General features: G+C 44.5%; 1 protein-coding gene across 13 annotated transcripts in view; it reads left to right on the top strand.

Moving 5' to 3' along the window:
* The window catches only part of LOC115056752 (mitogen-activated protein kinase kinase kinase kinase 4-like), a 30,179-nt gene that overhangs the window by 1,500 nt on the left and 7,030 nt on the right, over positions 1-21,649 (top strand). For 3 of the 13 annotated variants that reach the window (XM_029523483.1, XM_029523475.1, XM_029523491.1), the window contains exons 3-19: positions 9,925-9,981; positions 13,076-13,201; positions 13,403-13,513; positions 13,597-13,687; positions 14,395-14,525; positions 14,670-14,724; positions 14,822-14,900; positions 15,709-15,884; positions 16,110-16,182; positions 16,282-16,492; positions 16,595-16,756; positions 17,037-17,123; positions 19,128-19,280; positions 20,028-20,315; positions 20,599-20,699; positions 20,796-20,935; positions 21,162-21,256. In XM_029523483.1, coding sequence (XP_029379343.1) covers positions 9,925-9,981; positions 13,076-13,201; positions 13,403-13,513; positions 13,597-13,687; positions 14,395-14,525; positions 14,670-14,724; positions 14,822-14,900; positions 15,709-15,884; positions 16,110-16,182; positions 16,282-16,492; positions 16,595-16,756; positions 17,037-17,123; positions 19,128-19,280; positions 20,028-20,315; positions 20,599-20,699; positions 20,796-20,935; positions 21,162-21,256 — 2,136 coding nt within the window. The other 10 variants (XM_029523449.1, XM_029523466.1, XM_029523458.1 and 7 more) reach the window with 10 other exon arrangements.

Here is a 21,649-nt window from a genome sequence, read left to right as displayed (position 1 = left end):
AGGGAAACATGCAGGGCATTAGCACTCCAGGACCACAGCTGGTGACCCCTGGCATTGACAGTAAATGGGCTAGTACCAGCAGGCTAGTCAAAACAAAACAAAACATCAATTTGCTTTTGCACTAAGCACCAAGCTAAGCTGAGTATTTTAATTTGAACAGCCTGCAGTGCTCCAGTGACCTGCATTCAATCCCCCAGTGCACTGAACTCTCAGCGTCTCTGCTCACAGAGCAAATCCATCTTCATGCATGTGCTCGTTGGATAGACACACCTGAAACCATTCTCGTGCAATGTAGAGGATAATTGTCACTAGGAAGTGTGATGGTCGCGTGCTATCTTCTCACCAGATGGTTTTTAGCGGGGCGTATGGGAGAGAATTACTGCTTCTCCCTGTTTTTGTCCCTTTAATCCCTCGGTCCATTCACTGTCCAATGTTAATTCTATTTGCGAATACTGCTGTGAGGGAATGGAGCTTGCACAAGAGAGGGCTGTCAGATTAGTCTGCAGTTGACACACAGACGTGGCCGTAACAGCCTGCACACAATAAGCCCAAGTGTCCGTCGTGAAGTTGCTGCTCACTGTAGCCAATATTGAAGCTGCGGTGGTCTCCCGTTGATCAGCTGTCGATCACTGCATTGTCTGTCATGTTAATAAGTCAAATGAATGAGTGGCCTGTGAGCATGTGCAGTAGCAGGGTGGTGGTGGGGGGTGCAGGGTTGGCTGCAACTGGTAGAGGAGCAGCTGTCCAGTTCCAGACAGAACCTGCCGGCCACTCTCACAAAGCTGAGTTTGTCTGCTCACTCTTTTTGGGTCTCGCAGTCAGATCCACAGAAAGGAGGCGTTTGTCTGCAGGATTTCAAACACCAACCGTCTGAAAAATCGCAACAGCCCCCCAACTGAAAACGGGGTGGAGTTTCTTCCCCCTCTGAGGCTTTTTCTGCTTTGTCAAGCACTTGGTCACAGTTTGCAAGGCCCCTTTTAGATAACACAATGTGACCAAGCGTCTTTCCTGTTTAATTTGTGGTGACTTTTGATTCCTTGGAGATACTTCCTGCTGTTTAAGACAGAAACCTGAATGTCTGGTTTTACATTGAATTAAATGTCTGATTTCACAATAAGGTGTCTGTCTTTTTAAATATTTAACATTGGAGCTCATTAAGCTCTCTTTTGAAATGTAGTTTTGGTGTTGATACTGAGCTATTATTTTTTTGAAAAAGGCAAATTTCTACTGACATGAAGAGGGATTAATGATGGCAAAGGATAAAATCCCACAATCTATTTATGGATCTCTTCTCTGCACTGCTACCAGCTTTACATTTTATCCCACTAAATTAAAGAACAGAGCTGCTCTCGAAGGCCTGAATTGCCATGTCAAGGTTCTTGTGGCCATGCTGTTTTGTTGGCTCTCTCGCTGCACTCTGTGCCAAACGGGCAGCCGTTACCTCTGGAGGGGCGCCAGATTATAGTCAACGTCTGAACACACAGCACAGCAGAATTTGACTGACAGCCATAATGAAAATGAAGTTGTAGCAGAAATGACCTTTTAAAAATAATTTTTACTCCAGCAAGCTGGTTGAGGAGAAGGGAAGCCTAGATCTATAAGAGAACTGAACTTAGTATTGTGCTGTATTCTCAAGTGATTAATCAGTTTGAAAGGTGCTGTGGTCATAGACATGACTCCATAACAAGAATTTATTACATTATGTTATGTTTTACGAGCAATATACTAATGCAGGATCACGTTTAAATAAGACCGTTGCACCTGGAGTCTTATTACTCACTTAAGTTTAAATGGTGCAGGAAAATTGCCATTATTGCTCTTTTTTTTTTTTTTTTCCCCCCCTTCCCCCCTTATAAAGCTGGACCATGCCAGTATGTAAGGCTGTCTCACATTTTAAAGTCTTAAGTTGTTTTAAAAATAATGAATATCCTCACTACTCTGTGGCTGCACAAAGAGCTACTCTCTGAGTTTCTCCCCCGCATTCAGTTCTTTATCAGCTGGCTCTGGACCAGCTGGCTCAGGAGCCCATCTCAGGTGCCTCACACGGACTAAAAAAAGATAGTAAGGATAACATAGAAGACATAATTCCTGAAATTGTGCATGTTATGCAGGGAAGATTTGCTCTGCTTTACAGAATGGCCATATATAGTCAGGCCTGAGGCACCGATGCCCCTGCTGAACTGCCCCCTGGCTCCCTGTCTGCAACGCATTCATGGGGCATGCCAAGGCTGTGCCCACCAGTATTTTGATAGTCACATCTATGGTTGACTGGCCTGGATGCTGTGGTGTGTCTGTCTTCATCTCGCTGATAATCAGCAGCAATTAAATGAATCTGTTTTGTTACCTTAGTTCCTCTTTAGTTGGTAATATCTTTCCCTCAAATAAGTAAATCCAAGTGCACGTCATACAGTAGAACTGAAGCACCACAGCTCCTGTTTTCCTACTGCTGCCCCCCCCAACACCACCATCTTAGGGACAGCCTCACCCCTGTCCTCGGGATAAAAAGAGCTGTCCTCAGGGGGCTAGCTACGCCCGATGGGCACACAGGGTGGGAGCTGGCATGGAAGAGGCAGAGGAACGTCTCGTGCAATCTGTTAAATGCCGACCATCGCCATATGGTGTTGGGCGAGACTGGTGCTTACCTCAGGGCAGGGGTTTTCAGTGATAAAAACAAGGTGCTTCAAGAGTTTGTTCAAAAATGAAATGAGTTGTGGATTTTGCTAAACAGGCTGGGGAAAGTGCGAAAAGATGCTCCAGGTTGTTGATCATACAAGAGTCAGGAGATGTCTGACTTCACTCGAATATATATATTGACCACCATGTTACTGCCTGGAGGGTTGTTATCCTGTAAGAGTGCCAAGTCTTTCACACAGTTTGTTTAGAGTCTGGATTATTATATTTAATACTGGATTATTAGATTATCCTGTACAATGGAGAATGTAATGCATTTTGGGAATTCTGTACTACAGAAAGATTTAATCAACGCAGACACCATAAATTAAAATGTGGATTGGGTCAATAGTGAAAAGACTTTGTTCTCTCAGTCAAAAGTTACATATTGCGTGATTGTTAGCTTTAAATAAAACAAATTATTCATTTCTAAATCACAAATGATTAAATGAGTGATGTAGGAATGCCGTCTGTTCTCACTGTTTGTCCAGTAACGAGTGCTTCCTGACAGCAGAGGTTTCCATGCTGTTACTGTTCCTTGTTAGAACGGGCCTGGGTCCTGCATTGTGTCCCACTCGCGCTCCTCTTCAATTATTCATTCACTGTGTCAGCATGCATGCTTGTGCATTCATCTGTGCTCTTCTTGAACAGTAAAGAGGCGTGATGTGTGAAAAAATTGGTGCTGAAGTTCAAGTAGAGAATGTCAGACTCACACACTCTTAGCATCCTCTCGAAACTAAGACGAAACCAAGACAGTGTCGTCTCTCTTGTCCCCATCTCCCCCACAGTGACCCTTTGCCTAATGCATGTCACAAGACCCGCAGCGTCCCCTGACTGGCAACACTGCCTGAACAAAACTCTCTGTGTTTGCCACTCATTGCCCGTGTTTGTATGTAGCTTATTGGAGCACCTCATTAGCCGAGCAGTGTTGAGATGAGACACAAAGGTGTCTGCAGACAAGACTGTCTCTTGCTTGTCTTCCTCCGCCTTCATCGATAGGGCTTTTTTTTTGTTGTTGTGGGTTGTTTTTTTTTGGGGGGGGGGGGTGATGGCCAAGATCACATTTCCTTCAGAAATGTGTTTATTTTATGTCCTAATGTGCTGGAACAAATTCAGCCTCTCATGTAACGGGGACACCTCAGTCCACATCAGGAATGGGGTTTTCTCCAGAGTTAACTCCCCAGGCAGCTTGGCTGCATTCATACCAATGTTTCTCAAACAAAGCCAGACTGTAGTTGTTATGTTATTTTAATGAAATCATTCTAGCTTTCCAGTGTTTGGTTGTCGTTTTTTTTACGTTCACTTGCTCCGTGTGCTGTTAATTTTTCTTTCGACATGCAGAGAGGCTCCGCCATGCAGTTTTGAACTCTTACAGCAGCAACTTTAATCAATAGGTGTTCAGTGTCATCACATGGCCTCAGCTTTCTGTGTGCCTCCTCTTTCCACACATTTTCACAGGCTCTTTATCCTCCAGTCACTTCACCATCTTACCTATCTTCTTTGCATCTCTCTCTTTGCCACAGCCATACTGGCATCTCTTGGGAGAGCTAGAGTGGAGGCAGCAGGGCTGAGGCTCAGTGTGTCTTTAATAGAGAGAATTGGGTCAGTATGCTGGCATGCTGCAGCAGAATAAAGTGTTGGAGTCCAGAGAGGCAGGGGCAGGGCACAGCCCTGGATGTCATGTGCTGCTGATTAATCATGTCTTCCCCGGGCATTCATCAGCTGCATGCTACAGAGGCACGTCTTAAAATGAACTGGTGTTTATATATGTTGAGTTGCTGCCCTAAAGGCTCCCAAAGTAGTCAGAGGTTGTGACCTGCCTGTTTTTCACCTTCTGCACATCCACCTACTCAGTCTGCCAGTTCAAATGTCACCTCAGATCTTCAAATGATCCTTAGCGAGGGATCATCCATCCCTCATTACCACAACTCTACTACCTTAAACCTCTCTACATACACACACACTTTCACCAGTGACCTTTTGAAAAAGCAAACCACAGCATCCAGCAGCTCCCCCCCTGCTCGCTGTGTGAACTCATAATATGAAACCCAGTTTGTTTTGCACCGATATGGCCGTTTGAAAGCGTGTCGCTCATTTTCAGCACTCTGTTGTGCAATGGCAGCTTGAACACTGACCTGGTTAGAAAGCTGGGCAGGGTTTTGAAATGGTTGCTAAGTGTGATTGATCATGCATTAATTCGAGGGATGTAAGGAGGGAGAGGCTCATTGTGCTCTGGTCTGCCAAGATGCAGTGGATACGAGCCTTGTAGGAAAGTGCACAGGAAACAGTACTCCCCCGTCATCCACACCGACTCTGTGGGCAGACCACTAACAATACTGCTGAGCTTTACAGTCCACCCTAAAATATGAACCGCTGGTTTCCGAACAGAAAGCTTGACAACTCTTCTTAAATTTATGTGCAGTACAAATCTGGATCGACTGACTTTTTGACAGCACCTGCAGGGTGTTTTCTTCAACTGGCACAGTGGGTATCATTCCTTGTTGAAAAGTGCTTGTAAAATCATGCTTGTACTGCTTTCTGTGTTTTACTTCCCAAATGTTAACATAGATAAACAGCCAGCCAAACTCCTTTTTAAGAGCCAGAAAATGAATGTGCTTGCTTCATTAATGACTTTGTACACAGCAGGTAACTCAGGATGGCAGCACTGAGTTGGGGTGAAAGTAAAAATACAAAAATGACTTTGTGGAATGCTATTTTAGCAACAGGTAAGCATTAACTCAGCTAACATTTTAAGTATGCTGACCAACATTCAGTAATGGACTGGCAGATGAGGTGATTAGCACCTAAGTATTTAGTGATTGTAACATTTTACAACTTTCACACTAACGAAAGAAAATTTCCCTCAAACTCATCAAGATGAATGGTCTGGAATTTACTGATGCCACTTCACATTTATCTGTCCAAGCGTGACCTTTCACCTTCTTTTGTTCGGAGTAAAACCACTTCAGAGGTAAACCTTGCAGACCTCATCACTGTTTGGAGTAGTAAAAGTGACCAGACAGACCCGTTGGCCACTCATTGCGAGGTGATTGGCTCTCTTTAAGTAGCACAGTGTGTTGAACTTCCAGGTTTCAACATGCTGTGTGGCCCCTTGTGCCTTGCTGATGAGTGTGGAGGTATTTCTATATCTATCCAAAACTCATTTGCAACTGCCTGCACTTGTCTCCACTTCATGAGTCAGGTGAGTAAGTTTGGTTTGCAGCAACATGGAATCAAGGATCCTCTGGGTGACTCCAATCCTGCATTCCCTTACACCTCCCAAGCTCAGCTCTTGTACTCATGCATGAGAAAAGTACAGTCCACTGCTTGTTCTTTGCTGCACCCCCTCTGGTGCGTCAGGAAGGCGGCTCCTGTGGGCTACAAAGTTTTTTTGCACTTTTTTGCCACCATTTACATTTTTTTTGTGAATCAAGAAGAAAATTGCCCTCAGCAACAACTCCCAGGTAGAGAAGTGCTGGAAACATCTCGAGGTAAGTTAACGTTCACTTCGGTGTGGGTGGTGAGCTGAGGTCTCACCTCTACATCTGCGTCGGGATCCACCAGCACAAAGGATTTGTGTGTTAAAGTCAAAGTGGGATGCCTCACACTCTTTTCTTGCTTCAGCCTCTGCGTTGGCAGCAACAGCTGCTTTTTTTAAGTTCCAGTACTTCAAGGTCGGCTTCTAGTGTAGCCTTTTCCAAATCTAATTTGGCTTCCTGTTTCCAACGGTTTTTGTGTGACTATGACTCTGCTGCGTGCTGCCTGAGCAGGGGCACTAAACACCGAACACTTGGAAGAAGATGTGTGCTTCAAGCTGGACTCTGATGCTTTTTCAACTGTTTTCTGACTTAATTTGGATGAGCCCAGAGCTGATGCCATAATGTAACCACTGTTAACGCTTCCTGCTTCTCGTAGCTCAGGTGGATTTCAAGATATATCACCTTTACAGGAATATGAACAGTCTCTTTTCATATGTAAATGTGTGCAATGCAGAACAATGCTCATTAATTGGAATTCACTCTCCACTAATCCCCTTTGCAGCATCGTGACTTTTTGAAATTCTGGCTCTGAATCAGATATTTTCACGGTACTCTTAATTGGGCTCTTGTATAAAAGTGTATTTCGTTCTAAGGTAGATTTTTAACATAATGTCTCCTTCTCTGTCGGCAGTCAGTAGTTTAGTGCAGAGCTGGAGAGAAGCCAGCAGCACATCTGGCCATGGTTAAGAGGAGCTGTGATGGAGGAGTGGATATAGAGGCCAGGGAGAGCTGAGTGATAACTCAGTGCCTCAGATAACCCCTCCGCAGCCACGCCTAGCTGGCTGCCACAGGGAGCTCCTTCAGGGCCAAACTGCAGCCCCCCTGCCACGGACCCATATCCATCAAGAATCTATATCTCAGGGGCCCAACCCCAGAAACAGACAATTGGTTACTCATTCAACAGTGTAGTTGGCAACAGCTTTGTAAATGATGAAGTGCTTTTTTTTTTTTTTTTTCAGGAAATTTCTTAAAAATTGATCAATCAATCAAACAAAATAACCAAAACACTTCAGCAATGATGAAAATAATAATTAGTATAATTCCTGGGGGAGATCGTTGCTATGTGCTTTGTCAGTTATAATTACGTTAGCACAGCGGACATGGGGCTATAAATTACTCCACTCAGAAGATCAGTTTCTAATTTATCTGTGGTCAGACCTGAATTAGTTTACTTTGAACGCTCTTCATATGACCAAATGATCCTTGTTAAATAACATGGTGCATGAGAAGATTGTAATTTTTGAATAAAAGGGCTGGAAGTGGTCTGCAATAAGCATATTGAGTTTATGGCCATGTAGTTATTGTAGAAAGCTGCCCAAAGCGAGGAGTGCTGTATCCAGATACTTGTCCTTTATGTGTTGGAGAAGAAAAAGGAATATTTTTTTGATATTTTGTCACATTTCTTTGAAGGCTCCAAGACTAATATCTTTATCTTCAGAGGCACAATAGAGATGAATGGACGTAAGGGTTGGTTACTATGAGGTGTGAGCTCTTCCAGGTGATAAAGAAAAAATACTCTTAGAAGAACTTTTAAGGGTTAATTTCCATTTGAGCTGAGAAATATACTTGATCTGATGTTGACTGTGGTCCTGATTCTGTTTTCCAGCTCTCCCAAGTTAATCAGAGATTTGCACGATCTATTGAGCAAACTTGGCAGCACCCTTTTCTCCAAGTAGAAATTTGCCAAAGCCTCTCTGTCTGAATTTGTGCCGAGCCACATAATTTGAAAAGACTTGTGCGGCACAGTGTCACCCCCCAAAGTACCTGCTCAGTGTTTCCCTTAGTTCGAGGACAATAGTTGGATTGCAGGAGTGGAAAAAACATGCCAGGGAACTTGTGTGTGATGCTGGCACTTATCTCATTACTCATGCCCCGTTGTTGTGTAACCTCAGTTTTGTGGTGTCAGAACTGAATAACTTTGCGGCCTAAATAACAATATCTCCACCCAGTAGCTGAGAAGCCATTTGGGTTTATGTGACCATAAATCCTTAAGGCTCCCAGAGAAGAAATTATTAGAGACAAAAACACATCCTCATCCCCTCAAATGTCTATTCCAAAGCGAGTCTTTAAATCATGAATAGATCCTTTTTAACCTGGCCCTCTTGATTGACTGTCATGGATTTACATACATTTATCTCGGTTCTGTCAGCTGTAGAGTTACAAGAATTAGCAGTCAAAATGAGAGATTGATGGAAGTATTATTGAGATATCTGGATAGCCTCTCTGTGACTGTGACTGTGTCGTTGGATCAAAGCAAGCTTTGTCTCCAGATAACTGCAGAGCAGAGACAGAATGGGATTCTTGGCTTGTCAAAGTCAATTTTATGCCAATTTTTATGACTCAGAAAGAGGAACAAGGCATTAATATGGACAGTAAAATTTGATAGTGTTCAACCTCTATGGGTACAGTTTCGTCACCTGGTTTTCTGGGTGTGGTTTTGATCACCTATAAATGATGTTGCTTCCTCCCACAAGAGAAAAGAGGGGAAGTGGCGGCAATTGAGTCTGTGTTAACTTTATTTGGCTTTATCCACATAAACAAAATGGGCATTCTCCTTGTAATGATATGTTTGACAAGTCTGCTGTTCCAGCTATTTTATTACGAAGCAAAGTTGTTTTTATGCCTGGAGAGCTGTTTATAGTAGTGACCCCAGACCAGAACCACAAAAGAACAGATCCTGCGACAGCAAGTTTTACTGAGGCAGAGAAAGATAAAGTTGATCATCATTTGATCTCTCAGTGTGAAACGTGTCAGAATGTAGTTAAGTTGCTGACATTACACCCGGCTGCATTGGTATTATTGTTGACACAACGTTGCATAGCCATGCTCACTCACTGTGGTCTTTGGCAAATCAAGTCCTTTGACCAAGTTACCTCGACTGAAGCAAAGCCCTCATGCAGGTGGGTGTCCTCTGTTTATACCTGTGACCCTAGCATAGTGGAGTGCGTCAGTGCTCACAGCGAGGGTGGAGCAGAAGGCCGTCATATCAGCGTCGGTGCTGTTTTGGTTGATGAAAGTGAAGAGGATTAAAGGCCTTGTAAAGTGTCCCCCTGCAGAGGGCCTCCTAAGCCAGCATGGCTTTTATTGTCAGAATCCATACAGTTTCATTTGACTATGGAATGCACTGGCTCAGGTGATGGCCGATGGGTGTCGCCGTGAACATGCATGAGACCTGTACAGTGTATTAACTGTGTGTGTGTGTGTGTGTGTGTGTGTGTTAGAGCTGCTGCAGTGACCAGCAGAATCTCTCGTTTTCTCTGCAGTGTTATCCTACAGAGGAGGGGAAAACCCAGACCCATCTGGACCAGTTCCCAAAAATGTCCCATGTTTTATCTCCTCTGAGTCGGGGCTAGGGGGGCATGGGAGAGAGGCCTCTATTTCAGTCTTTTGTTTATGTAAGGAGTGGCACTGTGGTGTTAGGAGAGCAGAGAAGTCTGGGAATGTTAGATCTCTATAACTTGAGAGTCACAACGTCTTCTCTTTACTGTATTTTGGAAGTCTGTGAAGCTTTTGTCATGCATATTTCTTGACATTACACTCTTCGGCAATAGAAAGTAAATATAAATGTCACTTGACAATACACTGGAGAGCATCTTTTCTAGCAGTGAGACTTGCACAAGCTCCCTTAGTTCATTAACCATCGTTCAGCTGATAATAGCAAAATGAGCTTGCAATGTGGAGTGTGAATGCTCACCTCTGTTTCATGTCTTCACAGGGACGACATGTCAAGACTGGACAGCTGGCTGCCATCAAGGTCATGGACGTCACAGAGGTAAGGCTGGAGCTTTGTTTCATCTAGGACATCACAATGTAGGCATGTGAGGCAGGCTGCACAGTTTTAAGGAAATAAAGGTACTATATAAGAAATGGGAATCGTATTCCTTGCTCATTTTTAATCCTTCAGTATGGCCTGCTTTTCCTGATGGTTACAGATTAGTCATGTCTTGTTTTTTGTTTTTTTTTTTAGTTTTATGTTGTTACTTCACCACTTCAAATGGTGATGCACCTCCACTCCTCACGAATGATTCTTCTTGCTTTTGTTGTTATATTATAGATACTGTGTTCCAAAAAAATGGTCTAAAAAAAAAAGTCATTATACTTGGATATATTTCAGAGTTTAGTTTTCTTGTCTGGTTAATATTAAAATCTATAGACATTCCATCATGGACAAAAATGCCATGCTCCTTAATGAGTTCCCCCCTTCCACAATAAACAGCAGGGGAAGGGCAGAGGCAACATGATGCTTTTGAGTGAAGTGCGTCATTGAGCAGCCAGAAGGCTGCCCTCAGCTGTGGGAGGTCCTGTCTCCAGATGAGGGAAGACACACAACCATACATGCACATATGCAAAACACAAAGCATCGGAGTTCAGTGTAGCAGAAAAGGCCAGCAGGGCCAACCACCCACACAGCCATAGTAATGATGGAGGAGCATGGGCTTCATCATACTACATGCAACCCCATATCCAATAAGAGCCCTTTCTATCAAAAGAGCTCCTCTTATGGCTTTGAGTTTATCATCTACCCTGTGAAGAAATGTAGTGATCAGTTGGTTAAATGTCCAAATCATCACTGCCTTTAAAAAAAAGGACATATTTACACATAGAAGTAAATAGTGCACCCCACATGACCCAGACAAAGGCCAGTGACGCAGCAGACATCCTGTCTGCCCTGACTTGCCTGCTGCCACTCCTCAAATAAGCCTGTGTCAAGATGAATCAGAGTTCATACACTTGGCTGATTCGTTATCATGTATATCCATTATAGGGAATATTACCCAACAGTTTCCTGATCTGTGTGACAGACACTAGGTGTGCCTGCCAGACATGAAGTAACCCACAGAGCGATGTGTGCCTCTGTGTAAAGGAAATCATTTGTCACTTGAAGCACCACTGAGGTTTGGCCCTGTTTTTACCATGTGTTGCAATAAAGAAGCAGAAACAGGAAGCCGACGTGCTCCCGATCACTTCCATCACAACACTAAGTGCACAGTTAATGTATGTTTAAGCAGTACACCATAGGACAGAGCTCGGCAATCCTCCCCACTGACTGACACTGGGGCTGTGCATGTGAGGCTTTCGCCTGTGTTAGTTGACCCGCTGGACAGTTTTCATTTAATTTTGACTGATCTTCACCCACCAAAGTACTGATACAGCTCACCGTGACATTTAAGGTGAAGTGAGACTTTGGCTTCATTTGTTTGTATGGTTTAACTTGCCCTTTCCCCTGGTAATGTCTGTACAGCTCACCCACAGGCATGCTGGCTTGTCCAGTGTTGCTCTGACCCACATTCTCATCTCTGCTCCACATTCTCCAATCCAAACACTCCTCTCCTCTGGCCTGAGGCTAAGAATGCCTCCCTACTTTGAGGATGTATTTTGTGCAATATTAAATGCATTGTCCAATTGTCAGTTTGGGCAGATAGTGGCTTTGTTCTTGTCTTACTGCTGTCTGTTGCTGTTGGCTAATGTAGATGATTTTTTCCCCCCTCCATAAATAGCCAAACTCAGATTTTCATGGAGCAAGGTACAGAGTTTCTGTTATTTGATGTCAATGTTGATAAAGACAATTTTTACGCATGATAAGCCCTGACAGTCTTTAAAAGCCATGTGATTTTTCAATTCATTGTTGAATCATGTGTGACTGAGTACCACAGATTGACATGTGATTTATTGCAGGTTGAAATGTAGCTTTTCCAGATGTCCTCTGCACCGTCAACTGACCAAGGCTGCTCTCTCTGACACACATCACCATATGATTGTGTCTGTCTCTCCCTCACCATGTGACTTGTGGCAATGAGGCTCTCACAGTCGGGAGTGTGATAATCCAACAGCTGCAAAGCAGAAAGGAGGGGGAGGGTGGGGAGGGGGTACGCACAGCAGAAAGGCTTACGTCAACTCATGCAGCAGCAGTATGGCTGCCTACATTGACAGCTAACTGCCATTTTGCCATAGGTGATGAAGTGCACAGTGGACAATGTGATATTATTGCAGCTCTTTTCCAATTTTTCAGTATTTATAGTTGCCTATCCTCAGGAAAAAAAACTGAAGTAAAAGCCTGGTAATATTATGTTGTAGCCTGCAGTGATGATACTGTACAACCACCCCCACTTTTGGTCTCTGTCCCCCTCCTCCCGCTGTGCGTTCTATAGGAGAGGCCTTGTAACCATAAAGCAACCGCTTGTGGGCTGATCTCTGCATGTGTTCAATTAGTGTGTCGCTGTTAATCATTGTCAAGTTGCTATTGGCTGCAAGCAGCGAGTGAGCACTAGAACTAGTTCTGACTTTTTTTTTTTTTTTTTTTTTACGAAAATGTGATGTTGGATAGGTTTGATCATACTATTTGCACCAAAGATTACATCTGGTATCTGATGTAGCTAGCTCTGATGTAACTCTGCATGAACCTACAGGTTTCTGTAGCTACAGGGCTTTAATGTGATTGTCATTCCTATACACTGGAGTCTTATTTTATTTATTCCTTCACGCTTTGTGCAACTGAGGGGGATACGTCATTGATCTAATGTAAATTTAGTAGTTGGTTGTTTTTTTTTTGTTGTTTTTTTCCTGAAGACTGTTGATAGTGGCCACCATAAACATCAACTCAGTCATGCATCATTAATCCCGAAACAAAGGAGTCATCTGCCAGTAAATGAATGACTGGTACCACATTGTTGTATAGTCCGAGACACGACCAAGACATTCACATGGGTCAACACTTACTAGACCCTAAATACGAAAATGAACTAAGAAATGAAACTAAATGTCACAACCAGAGGATGATTAAAGACCAATGTTCATGCAGTGAACGCAACAAGCTGTTTTGTTTTGTTTTGGTTTTTTTTCCACATTGTGTGTTTTTGTGCATCCAGGATGAAGAGGAGGAAATTAAACTGGAGATCAATATGCTGAAGAAGTATTCCCACCATAGAAACATAGCCACCTACTATGGAGCTTTCATTAAGAAGAGCCCCCCGGGACATGATGACCAGTTATGGGTAAGACCTCAAATCCAGTCAAGAAAATAATGTTGGGTAAGAATGAAGGAGGAAGCCATGCTTAGGCTCTGATGTTCCCCATTTGTTTCTTTTCCCCCCTAACTGTCTATTATTTTCAAATATTTCATAGATAATATCACTGTGGTGTCTTGATCCTGAGGCACTTTGGATATCATTGACTTATTGTCCTCTGTTGTGTAGTTGGTGATGGAGTTCTGTGGAGCTGGTTCGATCACAGACCTGGTCAAGAATACCAAGGGGAACCAGCTGAAGGAAGACTGGATCGCCTACATCTCCAGAGAGATCCTCAGAGTTAGCTCTCCTCCTCCCTCCTTTCCTTTGCCTCCGTCTCCTCTTCTCTTCTCACTCACATCCTGTGTCTCCCCTTTCCTCAGGGTCTGGCCCACTTACATGCCCACCACGTCATCCACCGTGACATCAAGGGCCAGAACGTCTTGCTGACCGAGAATGCTGAAGTTAAACTAGGTGAGGCCAGCGTAGGTCTCAAAGTCGTGTTGAGAATAAAGCTTCAATGAATCTTTGGTCCTCATTCAAACTGCTCTAAGTTGGTCTTTGATTTGTTGTTTGAGGTCAGTCCCGAGTATCCAACCGTCAGGTTTTTCTACATCTGCAAAAATGAATGGTGATGCGGCTAAAAAACATGTTTACTGCAAACTCACTTTGAGACTCACCGCTTCGCGTTGCTCTCTCTTCTCTGGACATGACTCACCTTCTCCTCTGAAGCTCTTTTTCTGCACAGAAATTTCAGCAGTGGACAAAGACAATTACTGCTTTGATGCACCGTCAAAGTAAGGAAGTGGTGCAGATGCGTGATGTAAGCTGAACACATCATTAAAAATGAGAGCTGCTTTTTCTAGGAAAACAACCAAAAAGCTAAAAACAACTCGACACCCTCTTAAAGTTATCGTCCGTGAATTCCTTGTGTGCAGGTACAAAATGTTAAACTGCCAAAAACCAATAAAGGCTATACGGAGTAGCAAGTATTTAAATTAGATTCACTCAATAGCTATAGTTGGAAAAACTGTCAACCACAAATAGTCTAGAAAAGCCAATGATTGATTACGATCTGACCTGCAGGACCATGCACAGGAAAACCACAAAATTCCCCAGCCCCCAGTTATGAACATCATTCACAGCACTGATGATGGTTTTATTCTCGTTCCTCTCTCCAGTGGACTTTGGGGTGAGTGCTCAGCTTGATCGGACAGTGGGAAGGAGAAACACCTTCATCGGGACTCCTTATTGGATGGCGCCTGAGGTCATTGCTTGTGACGAGAACCCAGACGCTACATATGATTACAGAGTAAGAAGCTCCATCGAAGAATCCAGTCCACGCCTGTCATTGTGTATTTGTATAAACCTGATGTATCGTAGCTGTGGATGTTGTAATTTGTCTGAGCGTGAGCGCTTGTTGTAGTTTTTGTTAAAAAGTGTTGTTCTGTTGCAGAGTGATTTGTGGTCTTGTGGTATCACAGCTATTGAAATGGCTGAGGGAGCACCACGTGAGTCCAAGCGCTTTCTTTAATTTATTATTCCAAGTGTTTTGGTTTGGTCCTGCTGCCTGAATTCTTTTTGATGCTTTTGTGCTTTTTCCTCCAGCACTTTGTGACATGCACCCGATGCGTGCACTCTTCCTTATTCCCAGAAACCCTCCTCCTCGTCTTAAATCTAAAAAATGGTGAGTACCAACCACCCAAATGTTTTCTGTGTGCAGGTCTGAGTATTTCTATGCTTTCCAATCTTCTTTTCGCCACAATAAAGCTGTATATATCAAGCTAGGCCGTAATATTTCCTGCTTGGCTCCTCTGCATTCAGATTTTATCGCTGACTTCAGAGCAGGCTGCTACAGGAGCTTGAATCATGAACTTGGCTTTCCCTCTGTGCTTTGCTGCTAAACTGAACATCTGTGGTACACCTGCTCTGGCAATCTTGGCTTCTCCTGGCACACACTGCTGAATCCATGCAATGCAGAAGGAAGCCGTTGATTCCATTTTTCTGAGCTGTCACAAAGCTGTTTATCTTTGTTATAAAAACAGATCATAACTTAAAACATCCGGATGCAGATGGATCCTTCAGTATTATAGATCCATAGATATTTTGGGGGGTTAGCTTTTTGTTTTTGTGGAATTTGAAGTGACTCTCACTCCAGACAGCAGCAGGTGTAGTGATGATGATAATTTCGTTGTACTGTGACTCATATTTTGGTTTCCATGGTGTGTTTGTTATGAAGGGTTCATTGCAGCTTATCCATCTGCAAAAACCTCAATTTACAGTGAGGAGCCAAATACTGCTGTTGTCGGCCTGTTGGGTAATTTGAAATCAGAGCTTGTTTGAAGAAATGTTTTACTGAGTATCCCTGGATATGCTCTGTGCTTGTTTGGCTCAAATATTTGTTTGGCTTCCACTTTTTTTTTGTCAAATAATACTTCATTCATTGCAACACTTTGTTACGCCGCCCTAACTCTCTCCTCCTCAATCTGCTCAAGGTCGAAAAAGTTTTTCAGTTTCATTGAGAGCTGCTTGGTGAAGAACTACACACAACGCCCCCCGACAGAGCAGCTGCTGAAGCATCCCTTCATTCGAGACCAGCCCAACGAGAGGCAAGTTCGTATACAGCTCAAAGACCACATCGACCGGACCAAGAAGAAGAGGGGAGAGAAGGGTACGTCTGAGTCTCGAAGCAGTGTCCAATCAGTTCGTCTCTTTCCTGGGTCATTGTCAGAAAATCTGATCCAGAATCAAGAAGTCTTTGTTGTCGTTATGCTTGCATGTAGCAAAAGGAGATATTAAAAATATTCCAGAACCAGAACCAGGTGATAAATACACAAGGAACGTAGATTTTTGAGTTTAGTTGCCCAAGGTGACTTCTTCCTTTTTCCAAATCCAGATGAGACAGAGTATGAGTACAGTGGCAGCGAGGAGGAGGAGGAGGATCCTCCGGAGCAGGAGGGAGAACCTAGGTGGGCTCACAGCAAAAAAAAAAAACAAACTTCTGAAGACATTTTAAATGGACCCAGTCTGATGTAACCCTTTCTGTCCCATTTCCTCCCATCATCCAGTTCCATCGTCAATGTGCCAGGTGAGTCCACCCTGCGCCGCGACTTCATCCGCCTGCAGCAGGAAAACAAGGAGCGGTCAGAGGCACTCCGCCGCCAACAGCTCCTCCAGGAGCAGCAGCTCAGAGAGCAGGAGGAGTACAAGCGTCAACTACTGGCTGAGAGGCAGAAACGCATTGAGCAGCAGAAAGAGCAGAGGAGGCGGCTGGAGGAGGTTTTTTTTTTTTTTTTTTTTTTCTCCCCCCACCCAAACTGCTCAAACTTGAGTGTTGTTTTTTTTTTTTGATAATATATTTCTTGTATATTGTCCCTACAGCAACAGCGACGTGAGCGAGAGATGAGGAGGCAACAGGAGCGTGAGCAGCGCCGCCGTGAGCAAGAAGAGAAGAGGCGTATTGAAGAGATGGACCGTAGACGTAAAGAAGAGGAGGAGCGCCGGCGGGCCGAAGACGAGAAGAGGAGAAACGATCGTGAACAAGTCAGCTTCCAAATATTTATACCAAAAGTAGAATACTTGCCTCAGTGAGTCCAAGTGAAGAATCATCGAGGGTACATTATAATAAGGAGGTCGACTTTTCTGGTGATGATGCAGAGGGATGATTTAGAACAGATTCAAAAGGCTGGAAATAAGGCTGATGATTCAGCATACCCTTAGATTGATGTTGTTTATTCAATTTGACCAACCTGTGGGAGAGAAAAAAAGAATTAAATGAGTTGTAATTTACTCTTTCATTGACTCTGTTTGGTTTGATTGACAGGAGTACATCAGGCGTCAGCTGGAGGAGGAGCAGAGACACCTGGAGATGCTGCAGGAGCAGCTGCTCCGTGAACAGGCCATGCTGCTGGTCAGTCTCACACACATTTCTACAGCTGCCGTTTTCACTACAGACGTTATGTTCTTGCATTGTATCATGTTTTGTCATGTTTCAGCAAATCTTTTTTGCATTATTTTTCTTGAGAGAACCAGTGTTATAATCCGATTGGCACAATTTGAATTTACATTCCATCTCTACACAAAAAAGTGTGGTGGAAAATGCTGCTGTCTGTTTACAGTAACTGGCTAAAGCACTGACAGATTTTGAGCCAGCCTAAGTCTATCAGGTCACCACTTGCTGTTGGCTCTCCTATCACTTCTCACCGCCTTGAATCAACCCCACACTCTGCAATAGGAGTTCAAGTGGCGGGAGCTCGAGGAGCAGCGCAAGGCCGAGCGACTCCATAAGCGCCTGCAGCAGGAGCAGGCCTACCTGCTGTCGCTTCAGCATGAATCCAAACAGCAGCCTGGCGACAAGACCAAACTCCCCTCAGACCATAACAAACCTCCACAGACCTCCACCCTGCCCCCTGACAGAGTCCTTACAACAGCCCCACAAGCTCAGGCCCTTGACAGCGTTGTTTCTGTAGCGAGAGACACGCATGAATCCTCTAGAGTCCTTCAGACGATCCCCACTGATGGCCCTAAATCCCAGGCAGCAGAAAAGACCCACACTGTTGAGACCTGTCCCAGCCTCAGCCCCCCTCAGACTGAAACCCCAACTGACTGTAAACCCCCCCAGGCAGAAGGTTTGGAGCCCGATAGGCCCCCCGAGCCTGTCAGTCATCCTGTTCAGCCTGTCAGAGAGGTGAACCTCCTCCTCGGCTCTGCCTATTCCGCTGCCTGCTCTTTCCAGCTTCCTCTTGCTTGTCCTCTCACAGCCTCAGTGACTATGATGATGGAGGTGGTGCGAGTAACAAACAATGGTTTTCTTGAGCACAAACAATTACATTTAATTTAGTGTTTTTTGTTTTGGTTGCTGTGGTGTTATTCCAAAGCAAGAGCTAATTTGTTACAGCGTAGGCTCTCTCAGCCAGACCTTTTTGAATGAAACAAGTGGGGGGTACGGTGGAGAATGGAAAAACCACAGGCTCGCAACCACTCTTTTTATGTCCTGAATAAAATAGAGTTGTTCTCCTCCACTCTCTCTTGGCTCTTGTTCTCACTTGCGCTGTTGCTAGCCCGTTTGTAAACTAAAACCATCAGGATGTTTGAAATATTTTCGTCTTAATTTTCACTCTGAGCCGAAGCTGAGCAAGAGAAAGAGATCGGTTTCATAGGTTTGGACAGAGAAGCAAGATTCGAGTCATACTTCCATCTTTAAAAAACTATTTTCTTTTTTTCCTCCCACAAGAATAAAAATTATTGCATTGGCTTTGATTTATTTTTATTTCCCCATAATTCATCAAGAGCCCCTCCTCTTGTCATCCTTTTCTCTTCGAGGTTTTCTTCCTCAGGGCAATTCTCAAGTGTTTTCTCTTGATCTTGGATGGCCGACCTGTGACATTCTTCAATGTGGTTGTTTTGACTGGATGTCTGTATTGGGCTATTGCATGTGGATGGCTGAAGCCCAAACTAACATGCAGGACACCCAAAGCAGCGTCTCCCGCCATCAACAGACCTGTTCCATGTCATTAACAATGATCTTTCCCTCCGTTTATCATAAGGAAATTTTAGGATGTCCTGTCTCCACCTCTGTCTGTCCACACACACCTGTGTCTGTCCGGCTGCCTCCAATTCATGCTTCCAGCACGTGTAACATCAGTGTCACCAGTTGACTTTACTGTTGCCAAATAGGACTGTTTCTGAGTATGACAAAAGATTCCTGAGCAACTGAAATGTTTGGAATTTAATATTAGAAAAGACAAGGAGGTGGGCACCATTTCAACCAAGAAAGAAACCGTCCAATATAGACTTGAAATCAGAATTTGAGCTGTGGTTCCCTTCTCCTTGATTTTCTCTTTTTATAGTTCAGTCACTGAATCATTACTTCTGATCCTCACGCTGTCTGTCCTGTACGATTCCCTCATCTCAGGCTGATGAGCGCTACCGTAAGAACATTCAGGGCTCCCCTCAGACTGGCCCCCCTCCCAAGCAGCCCCCTCTGCCTCCCCGCTCCTCTGAACCGTTCTCTAATGGTGGCTCCTCCGCCGAGGCCTCGGCAATGCACCGGCCCATGGAGCCTCAGGTAACTCCTTTTCCTCCCTCGTCCTTTTTTCCCCTTTTTCCTTTTTCTCTCTTTCTCCCTCGCAGCTGGATTCATGTACTTCCGTACTGTTGGACACATACGTAAACGGTTGACAGTATTAAGTAATGCACCTCAACAATAAGTACTGAGGTCCAGATATGATAGTAAAAGAATAATTTCTTTCTTTGTAAACTGTCGATTGCTTATAAGGAGAGCTTGTGTAAGATGTGCAACCTTTTTGCTTATGAAACAGCACATTCTTTTGGGAGCGGTCAGATGTTGTAAACTACTAATCTACACCAGGGAAGCCTGTGTAGTTCTGGAAGTGGGTCTTTAATTTGGACGCTGAGGAGGAATATGTGCTTTTACAGACATAGTTCCATCAATGAATAGTCTAAGAACAGACTGACCCAGAAATTATTTAACTTTCATGTCACTAAAATCCCTATAATTATCTTGAAGTACATTAAATTTTTGATTTGTGTTAGAAGAACAGTTCGTAAGTACCAAACCAACATGTTGTAGTTTTCCAGTAGCTTCATCTTTAGCGACATTGGAGTGTTAACTCTTTCCTTAATCTAGTGAATCAGGCTGAAACACATCATTGTGTCGTGTTGTACTTTGTCTGCTGTATGCATGTGTATTTATCTGAGCACATGTATGTGAAATACACATCTTCCCTCATGTCTCACTGTGTTGTCTGCTTGTTCCACCCCCCCCTCCTCTTCCTCCCTCACACCCTAAAAGGTCCAGTGGTCCCACCTGGCTGCTCTAAAAAGCAGCAACAGCGCCGCCCCATCTCCTCCTCCTCCTCCGCCGCCCGTGGTGTCTCGCTCGCAGTCCTTCAGCGAGCCCGCCGGCGTGACCTCTAGCTTTGCACAACTGCACCTGCGTTCCCAGGACCCCCAACATCACCACCACCATCATCACCCATCGCCTGCACGCACTGACCCCCAGCCCCAACCTCCCCTTCACCACCCTCAGGCCCAGACTAGGGCCGAACACCAGGCCAGCAACGAGGAGGTGCCTCCCAAGGTAAGGAGTTGAGGGCCTCCAAGTTCCCACCCTGTCCTTGACTGCTCCCTCCCTCATTCACTTCCTCTCATGTGGATCCCTGCTCGTTCTTCTTTTTGTTTGTCTTGCTGTGATTCAGTCTCATTTGTTGAACATCACCACTTGACACTTGTGAAATAGAACTCCTATAGATTAAATATAAAGACAAAACAGGGAAATTTGCATTTCAACATTAAACGTTTTCCAATGTTAAGCTCATGGAGAGGTTATAGACACACAGGACCTCTGAATCTGTCGCCTCCAGGTCCCAGTGAGGACAACATCCAGGTCCCCAGTCCTGTCCCGTCGAGAGTCCCCTCTGCCATCACAGCCTGGCAACCAGGGCGGACAGAGGAGTACCGGCGGGTAAGTGAGGAGACCTCTGGGTGAAAAGGCTTTATGATGTTCTCCCGTCCATGACAGGACTGAATGTTAACCCCTGTGCGGCGTGTCCTGTGACAGTAACGTGGAGCAGCGCCCGCTGTGGGACCGAGTGGAGAAGCTGCAGCCTCGGCCCGGCAGTGGCAGCTCCTCTGGCTCCTCCAACTCCAGCTCCCAGGCCAGTTCTGGGGACCGCTTCAGGCCACGCTGTGAGTCCCCTGGTACTGTACGAGGCTGCATCTCACCAACTCTAACTGCTGATTACTTCATCATGTTGATTACTTGTATGGCGGCACTATTATCGCTCAAAGGCCATGCTGTGCTATCTACTCCTGCTCCAAGTTGTATGCTGTTTGTATATTTGCAATTGAAGGGCCTTTCAGAGCCGACGCCCCCGGCCCAATCTGTTTCCCTGCACTAAAGCTGCTTCCTTTTGTTCTCTGAAAGCTTCCTCCAAATCTGAAGGATCGCCTCTCCAGCGGCCTGAAAATGTTCCCAAAAAGCAAGATGAAAAGAACCTCGCCAGACCCGCTCGACCAGCTGTAAGTCCACTGTTACCAGAGTGCTGGATAACATTGTGTATTGCTGAATAGGTGAACACTGTCTCTCCCCCCGCATTTGTGTTTTTCTCTATTTTCTACTACACTAATTATTCAACCACCTGATGTGTGCAACATCTCATGAATCCAATGGTTGCCGATTGTTGGGGAACCCCTTAGGGTGATGTGGTAAGCTTATTGAATGAAATGATTAATCACACCTTTGCAATGCTTGCACCATTGCCCCCTCCTATTGCATTGTATGCAGGGACAGTGTCTCTTCTGTGATGTTATTTCTTCCTGCTGCGATGTCTCCTCATGCCTGCACAGTTTTTTCAGAGTTTCTTGCCTGTCATCAGTAAAATGCACATGGCACCTGGTGGGTTTACACCCGGA

This window comes from Echeneis naucrates, chromosome 2 (assembly GCF_900963305.1).
Source record: "Echeneis naucrates chromosome 2, fEcheNa1.1, whole genome shotgun sequence".
Taxonomy (NCBI): Eukaryota; Metazoa; Chordata; class Actinopteri; order Carangiformes; family Echeneidae; genus Echeneis; species Echeneis naucrates.
The sequence above is the reverse complement of the archived record's forward strand: the minus strand, read 5'-3'. Positions and strand labels throughout refer to the sequence as shown.